This window comes from Poecilia latipinna, unplaced genomic scaffold (assembly GCF_001443285.1).
Source record: "Poecilia latipinna isolate Pla-1442-1.1 unplaced genomic scaffold, P_latipinna-1.0 Scaffold970, whole genome shotgun sequence".
NCBI lineage: Eukaryota > Metazoa > Chordata > Actinopteri > Cyprinodontiformes > Poeciliidae > Poecilia > Poecilia latipinna.
In genome coordinates this window covers 146,413-155,139 of record NW_015113586.1, presented here as the reverse complement: position 1 = coordinate 155,139, position 8,727 = coordinate 146,413, and the positions used below count along the sequence as shown (strand labels likewise).

The 8,727-nt window shown below is 33.4% G+C and overlaps 2 protein-coding genes across 2 annotated transcripts; both read left to right on the top strand.

Annotated features, from left to right (window-relative positions):
* Nucleotides 1–2,435: 2,435 nt before the first annotated feature.
* LOC106958217 (sperm acrosome membrane-associated protein 4-like) lies at nt 2,436–4,499 on the top strand. Its single transcript, XM_015050006.1, has 3 exons — nt 2,436–2,595; nt 3,021–3,131; nt 3,837–4,499. Exons 1-3 carry the CDS (start codon nt 2,544–2,546, stop codon nt 4,052–4,054), a joined length of 381 nt encoding a protein of 126 aa, XP_014905492.1. The 5' UTR covers nt 2,436–2,543; the 3' UTR covers nt 4,055–4,499.
* Nucleotides 4,500–4,826: 327 nt separating this feature from the next.
* Nucleotides 4,827–7,853, top strand: LOC106958207 (sperm acrosome membrane-associated protein 4-like). The gene is made up of 3 exons (XM_015049990.1): nt 4,827–5,404; nt 6,382–6,492; nt 7,444–7,853. Exons 1-3 carry the CDS (start codon nt 5,353–5,355, stop codon nt 7,659–7,661), a joined length of 381 nt encoding a protein of 126 aa, XP_014905476.1. The 5' UTR covers nt 4,827–5,352; the 3' UTR covers nt 7,662–7,853.
* The last annotated feature ends 874 nt before the right edge of the window (nt 7,854–8,727 follow it).

Here is an 8,727-nt window from a genome sequence, read left to right as displayed (position 1 = left end):
TTAATCTATATAATGCATTTCACTTAGTAAATCAAGTTACTGAAATGAATAATGTAATTCATTGGCTGGGTCGTTAAACTAAAAGTAGCAGAAACTTAAAAACAGGACAGAATATGTCACAGTTATTGTTTTTTTTTCAACTTATTTGATAAAACACAGATGACACATTTTCATTTTTAATTGGGTGGACCTCTGTTGAATGGACGTTGAGTAGGCCATTCTAACATACAAACAAGTTTAATTGGTTTCCCTAGTTTACCCTGCTGGCTTTTTGTTCCGGGTTCCTGTTTTTGGTTGGCTCTGGTTCCCTGTGTTCCCTGTTGTTTTTTTGTAAGTTTATTCATCATCTTTGTCATTAAAGCATTTTTCACCTAGAATCTGTCTCAAATGACACATTACGGCATATAGCAACACTTACGTGGTGAATTCACCAACATTCTTCATCATCAAAACCAGTAGAAAGATCTTTATTCTATGGAAATGTATCATTACATCAAAACAAGGCGAGGCACAAACTCATACCCTTTTTATCCTGTTCGATCTCCAGTAGTTCATCACAGTATCCTGTAAGATAAATCATCAGTCACAGTCACATTTTGACCTATGGGCCCATTTTTCTGATCAAGGTAAACACAAGGTGTGGTGACGTTAGAAAGCGAGTTTCTTTGTTGGGGAAGAAGATAAAGTTCCTGATGACAATCAAACCAACCTGGAATGATGAGTTTCTTTGCTATCAGTGAAAAGTGGAATGAAGGAAACGAGACTGCTAACAAAGACCAGGACATCTGGAATAAACAGATGAGTGGAAATTGTATACATTTGACACGAGAACAGAGGAAATGTTTAGCTGGAACACAGCAATCTAGGAACTGAAGGTTGGCTATTCTCCATAATTATTTTTTGCGTGGGAAAAACACCAAATCTTCCAAGTGTTTTTAGTGTAGTTTCTAATCTAAATATCTTATTACACTTGAATAAGACAAAACTAACTTACAAGTACCTTTTCTGCAAGACATAGAAGCTTGTTTTAAGTCAATAATTCCTTAATATTGATGAAAACGTACCAGCTCCTTTGGCAGATAAATTTAGTTATAAATTTGGGTTGCTAGGTGACGGGCTGGGCTTGGCTGGCATTGCTGGGTAACAGGGCCAGTAGAACTTGTACTTTTCATTAATATTAAGAAATCAATTTTTTTAAAACAAGCTGCTATATCTTGCAGAAATTCTATGTTCAAGTTAGTGTTGTCTTAATTCAAGTGTACTAAAATATATGAACTAGAAACTAGACCAAAAAATATTTGGTAGAATTTTTTTTTTTTTGCAGTGTAACAAGTCATTCTTCTTAGATTGATTGATTGATTTCTTTAGCTACACCATCAAAACCAGTGAAAAGACCTTTATCATGTAGAAAACATATCTTTAAATCGAAGCAAAACAGGGCGAGGCACAAACTCACGCCCGTTTTATCAGATTTGATTTTCATATGATAGATGGCAGGAAGCCTGCAGTTTATCACACAGCAAACAGTAACGTGCGATAAATTATCAGTCCCAATCACGCTTAGACCTATGGAGCCATTTTTCTAATCAACCTAAACTAAAGGTGTGGCGACGAATGATAAGCTAAAGTTCATGATTACGATCAAACCAACCTAGAATTACTAGCTTTCAGGGAAATAAATGAAACCAGACTGTGTCTGAGGTTATAAAGATATTTTAATGTACTGTGACCCATTTTGATTGCAGAAACCTGAAATCAGAAACTTCTTGTTGCTTTTACTAATCACAACTCAAAGTTCAATCAAGTTTCAACTTCACTGCAAAAACACAAAATCCTACCAAGAATTTTTAATCTAGTTTCTAGTGCAAATATCTTAATACCCTTGAAATAAGACAAACCAACTTGTCATTCATGAATAAAAATGAATTATTTACTTAAAATAAGCCTCTATTTTTTTAACTAAAAGTTACTTTTAAGTTAGTTTATCTTATTTCAAGTGTACTAAGATATTTGCAATAGAAACAAGATCAAAAATACTTGGTAATATTTTGTCTTTTTGCAGTGTAACATATTCCTCACATCAGCAAAACTTCCTGTTAGGGTAAAATATTTTCTCATTGCTTAATATTTTTCCAAACAAGCATTAAAATAGTTGCGATCCTGTGAATTTGGCTCAATAACAATAGTTTAAAAAATTGTCCATCATGACTTCTACTGAGTATTAGAGGTGTTTATGTAACATGTCAGAAACATCTTTTGATGAAATTGAAGCAGAACTCAACTCTGCAACTAATTTTTTTTAATTGCACTTGATAAAGAAAATAAAATTTGACTTGAATGGGAGTTTCACTTTCGCTGAAGATGGTAATCTGGGTTGAGAGGAAAGTTGTGCAGGACTTCCTCCTCTCGTTGACATAAAAGCCCACAGACCCAGTTCGTCTTCATCACTCCTTCCCACCGCTTCTTCTCCTCACTTTTGCTTCAACGCATCTGAGAATCTAGACGTGTTTAAGTCATTTACTCCTTCCTGTTGATTTGCAAACATGAAGAACTTCTGGACAGCTCTGATCGCATTCAGCGTCCTGATTGCAACAGGTAATTTATTTTTTTATTATATTATGGGGAAAAAAAGCAGTTTGGTGGATATTTTTTGTAGTTATTCTACTATTTTAAGAGACAATCGGCATCCATTTACTATCAAAACAAAATTCATTTTTACTTAACACAATCTAATTCTCAGTCTTTTCAGTTAATTTCTAAATAATAATATTGTGATTTATTGCATATTTGCAGTACATAACTATTAAAAGGTAAAAAAAAAAGTATAGAAGTTAAAGTATTTCTGGTCCCTGTGAACAATAACTGTTATTATTAATAATGATTATTGTTTTCTGGCACTCTTAGGCTGATGTAGCTTTTTCCTGGAAGTCACTGAAAACAGTCTGTAATTGAAAACACAATGTAAACAATAAGACGCACACAGCTAACATATGTATCTTGTATTTCTTTCCTCTAAACAGCACAATGCCTGACGTGCCAGAAGTGTTCAGTGTCGGTAGGCGGGAGCTGTTTGGTTGGGAAAGGGGAGGTCACATGTGCAGATGGAGAGAGCTGCACCTTCTCAGAAGCAAGTAAGGATAAATCTCTGAATTAGTCAATATGTATATTGACTAATTAAATAATTAAATAAAATTATAATTAAATACATACTATATATATATATATATATATATATATATATATATATATATATATATATAAAATTTTTTTTTTCTATTTGTGTAATATTCTTCAGAATAATTGAAGTCATATTAATAAAATATTATTTTCTAATAATTTTAATTAGCCAAAATGTTAAAAGGACAATTATTAATTAATTAATTAATTAATTAATTAATTAATTAAATGTATGTTTGTTTTTATTTATTATTTAGTAGAGTACATGCAGTATTGGTTGCCTTGGCAACTCATCACTTGTTTCTTAACATCCTTATTATTGTTTTCTGGTACTCTTTTGGTTTAACTTGAAAGATTATATGTAATAAAGACGTTGTGTGGGGCTTTCTCCAATCATATATACACATATGCATTCTTTTTAAATGTAAATTAAAATAAATGATTGTAGTCATGCTATTATTAAAGCATACTTTTCTTATAATTTTAATTAGTCAAACTAATTATGAATAAATACTTTCAGTAAATGCATTATTATTTATTTATTTAATGGAATAAATATTTACTTATTTTGTAATTTAGGCTAATAGCAGTATTGGTTGCCTTGGCAACAGAGAGACCCAACACCTGTTTTTCAACATTCTGATTTCTGGCACTCTTAGGCTTCACAGCGAAGGGGTCACCCACTCTGCATAGCAGGGGCTGCGTGGCCGCCACCTCCTGTGGGACCACAGCCACTGGCACCATCATCGGTGTTGAGTACACCAGCAAATACGCCTGCTGCACCACAAACCTCTGCAACGGAGCCTCTGCTGTTCAGCTGTCTCTGACTGCCGGCCTCTGTGCCGCCATCTTGTCCTCCCTGTGGGGATTCATATAGTTCACCATGAAACTTACAGATTTTCAAATGCTAATCCTTTGATTTTTCTTTGTTTTAAATATTTTTTTATGCATTAAATGAAGTTTTAACTTAGTCTTAGGCTCCAGTTGGAACAGATGGAAAAACAGAAATGCATAAAATCATTGTTTGTTTTTTTTTTGGTACTAATGGGTTTCCTTATTAGGGTTAATAAAGTATATCTAATCAAACATGGATAATTTGTGCTAATAATTATAATAACTGATTTTATTTTTCAGAAAATTTGGTTTTGCCTGCTGGAAAAATATTAATTTTAGATTAAATCACTACATTTGGTTCAGATTTTGTTTTTTGTTGTTGTTTTTCCTCTGTGATAAACGTTTGACCTTTGCCCTCTGACTGATAACGCAAAAAATAATTTAAATCAATACAGAAATATGTATTTAATAAAAAATAATGAAGTTATTACTTTCCAGTTGCATTTTTAATATTAGAAATAACCTTTCATGGAGCACAAATTTCAATTTATCGAATATGACTATTAATAGAAGCATAAAATTCTGTTTGGTTTTTTTAACCCAATAATTTTATTTTTATACTTGTTTTTAATTAGTGAAATCCCTCTGGTCTACTTTTATTTATTGTATTTGATGACTTATAAACAAACTGAACTAAAATAAACATGTTTTTATGGATGAAATGTATTTTTACACATTAGAAATCAATGAGAAAGTGCCTACTTCTGCTAGTATGTCTCTTATTTCAATCAATATTTTCAAAACTATTTTTCCAGAAATCCTGCGTTATTTTTCGTTTAACTTCAGTCTGGGCTTCATGTTTTTCTTAAGGAGACGCCTTTTGGTCCCATGATGACATCTTAGATTTTTGGAGGCTTCCTTTAGTATCCTGCTGGCTGCTTTCAGAGTAAACTTGGTTAGACTTTCATTTTTGAAACAACCATACAAAGGTATTTGCCTAACTCTTCTAAATGAACATTGCTATAGATTTTTGTATATATATTTTTATCTTCTACCATCTTAACACAAATGTATTCTGACTGAACAAATATTTGCTGATCAAACAAAGGTGTAGTTTCTTTGAAGCAGGGTATATTAGGGGAGGAGGATTTTTTTTTCCACAAAACTTCCTCCTCAAAGTTGTGAAAGAAGCAAAACCTGATGATCCTCCTTCTTATCAGTCATCCTTTTCTTGTGTTTCTTCCTCAGTTTCTCCTTGGTTCACGTAAGCCAAGGCATCTGAAACTCTGAGTCTGTAATATATTTATTTTACAAAGGTTTCCCTTTATAAGCCTGTGAAAAATGAATACAATCTGGAAAGCGGTAATTGGTCTCAGCGCCCTAATTGTGGCAGGTGAGTTTAAAAATATCTCTCATTTATTTAATACCTGCTTTTAATTAGTCAAGTTTCCCTCTGATCTGATAGATTACAGCCAAACTGAACTGAAACAAACATGATTTTACCGCAAGAAAACGTATTTTTATTCACAAGGGATCATTAAATGATGCATACCCCGCTTTTATGTGTACTAAAGTATATATTTTCAAGAGTATTCAAGAGTAAGAATAAAGAAAAAGAATCTTATATTAAGACATTTCCAGTTTATATGCCCAGAATGCAGAAATTATTTGGTAAGAAGTAACTAAAAGCTTATTTCTCATAACTAGTTACATTTACTTGAGTAACTTCTTTGAAAAAATTGCTTTTAGGAGTATTTTTACTTTGCTGTACTTTTAAATTTTATTCCAGTAATTTCATTTTTAAGAATTTCTACTCTTACTTGAGTAAAATTTCTAGATTTTCTACCCACTGACTGAAAAACAAACATGTTTTAATAAAAGAATACTCACCATAAACAGGCACAAACCTGCAGTTTTTAAAGTTTTTTATTGAAAGAAATTGATTTTGAAAATTTTTTATTTTGCTAAATTTTATTTATTTATTTATTTATTTTTTGGGGTCATTTTTGACCTTAAAATACCAAAATTTCCACTTAACTTTGGTCCATCTGATGATGTAATTTTTAAATATTAAATCATTGATAATTTGATCAGTTACAGTTACTTGAATAGATTTACTTGAGTAATTTCTTGGACGGATATTTTTTACTTTTACTTGAGGAAAAATATGTTGAAGTAGTTTTACTCTTACTACCCACCTCTGCTTCTTTGCCATCATTTCAGTAGAAATATGACCAAATACGTGGACAGGAAATATTTAAATTTCCTACATTTCATGCAACCTTATCAACAAAAAGTACATTTATGATTACTTAAATTGATGTTGTGGTACTTTGTGAGTAAGTTGGTTTGCTTTTTCCCACTGAACAGCGAACTGCCTGACCTGCCGTCACTGCTCTGTTGGCGTATTTGGAAGCTGCTTGTTTGGGAGTAACACCACATGCGTCAACTCAACAGAGAGCTGCTACACAGGAGAAGCACGTAAGGAAAACTTTAAAAAAGCAGCGTGACCATCTACTGATGATGAGATTATTACGTTACCAGCATCTTAAGGAACTATGTAGTGGAGCCAGTTATTCAGGGCAGATGTCTGTCAAGATAATTGAGTCCCTCAAACATATAAAAGCTAATTAAAGTTAGTTCTTATTTAAAAGAAGCAACAAGAGAAAGTTTTCATGATTCTCAACGCAGTTGTGGGAACCAGTGCACCAATTATTACTAGTATGAACCACCAAAGTTGGGGTTTTCTCAGCTACAAAGCAAAACCAAATAATCTTACCATGTTTTTCTGGTCTGGTTTCTACTGCAAGTGTCTTAGTAAACTTGAAATAACTTACAAGTACATTTTGGGCAAGATTTAGAGGCTTGTTTTAAGTCAATAACTTCTTTATATTGATGAAAAAGTACTAGCTCCATTGGCAGATTATTTCACTTTTAAGATGGGAAAAATGTCTTGTTAAAAGCTTAATAATCTGCAAATGGAACTACTTTTTAAAATCAATATTAAGGAATTAATTACTTAAAACAAGCTCCTTTATCTGACTGAAGATGTACTTGTAATTTAGTTTTCATTTATTTCAAGTTTACTAGAAACTAGACCAAAAATACTTGGTAAGATTTTGTGTTTTTGCAGTGTGATGACTTTAGAGAGGCAAATGTTGCTCCATTCAGCTCTCACACAATTTGACATTGCTATAGCGGGTTTCTGTCAAATGTCTCCTGATTTCACAAAAGTCAATAAATCCTGAAATCACAATTTTTGGATTGCAGTCAGAATTCTGACTTTTTCCCAAAACTTTAAATGGGTATTTTTCAGGACTAATTTCACAACGTATATGATGAAATTTCAGAGGTTAGTTTGATAAATCAGTTTTAGCTCTCAGAAGAAGCCGACCGTTATTTGACAGAGCTCGCTGTTAACGTTCGTTTCAGAATTCAACGCCACGGGGTCGCTGACCCTGCACACCAGGGGCTGCGTGAACTCGAACCTGTGCGGGTTGACGCTGACTGGATCCCTCCTGGGAGCCGCGTACACCAGCACTTACAAATGCTGCGTCACAGACCTGTGCAATGGAGCCACTTCCGTCCAACTGTCTGCGGCCCTCTGTGCTGCCATCTTGTCCTCACTCTGGGGATTCTGGGAGTTGTAGTCTAACATGAAATGCCTCTGTGCTCGCTAATTTGCATTTGTTGATCGTCAGTTTTTCTTATTTTAGATGTAATCCTTTGTTGTTTTAAGTAATAAAGTTGTGCTGTGATTTCACACTTATCCTCTGTGATTATGTTGACCCTCTGATATGATAATTTATTACTGTAAAAATTAATAAAAGCTGTGAAATGAACCTTTTTGAGATTTTCTTTCTGTAACACATTGAAACTGTGGATTTAAGCTCCCTGTGTGGATATTTACCAACAGTATTTTTGAATAAGATCGGATCTGATCTATCTACATATTATTTTTTTAATTAAATGAATTATATTAATACACTTTTTTGTGGTAAAGACTTTTTGTTCTTGTGGATTGTGACACTTTTGGAACATAATCTCTGACAAGCTAGTATTAGCAACCTGGAAAGGTGCAGAAAAAACCTTATAAGTTAAGTGATTTGTGTGTCTGTTTATTAAATGTTATTCAAAGTAAGAAGAATATAAGTCAGTAATTTCTATTTAAATCCAAAGGTACAATATAGTCAATCAAAACCGTCTAGCAAACAACTAATCATTTACAATTTCTTTCATATTACTCTTGGATTGGACAATTTATCTAAAAAATAATTAGGCCTTTGAAGTGAAACACTTTTGAAGAGACACAATTAATCTTTGTGCTCCATCTGGGTGAGGTTTGTTCTGTCTCCATGATCCAGGCTTGTGGTATGTCCCCTTCACGGCTGCCAGCTACAGTCTATTGTTCCCTCCAGATCAGCTGATAAATCTGGCTGCACCAACATGTCTGCAAGTTATTCTGAAACCAATGACGCCCTCTGGTGCTTCACATGAAAAAGGGATAAAAATTAATATGACCCCAACTGTCAATCATTCTCTTGGGTTTGTCAACAAGTGACCTGTTAATGAGAGGAAAATAATAGGAATTTTTTTTATCAAAGTGGGGAACATGGAATCCAGACATCTCTTACTAGAGCGTTTAGACCAGGGGTGTCAAACTCAATTTCACTGAGGGCCACTTCAGCATATTGGCCCCCCTCAACGGGCCACATT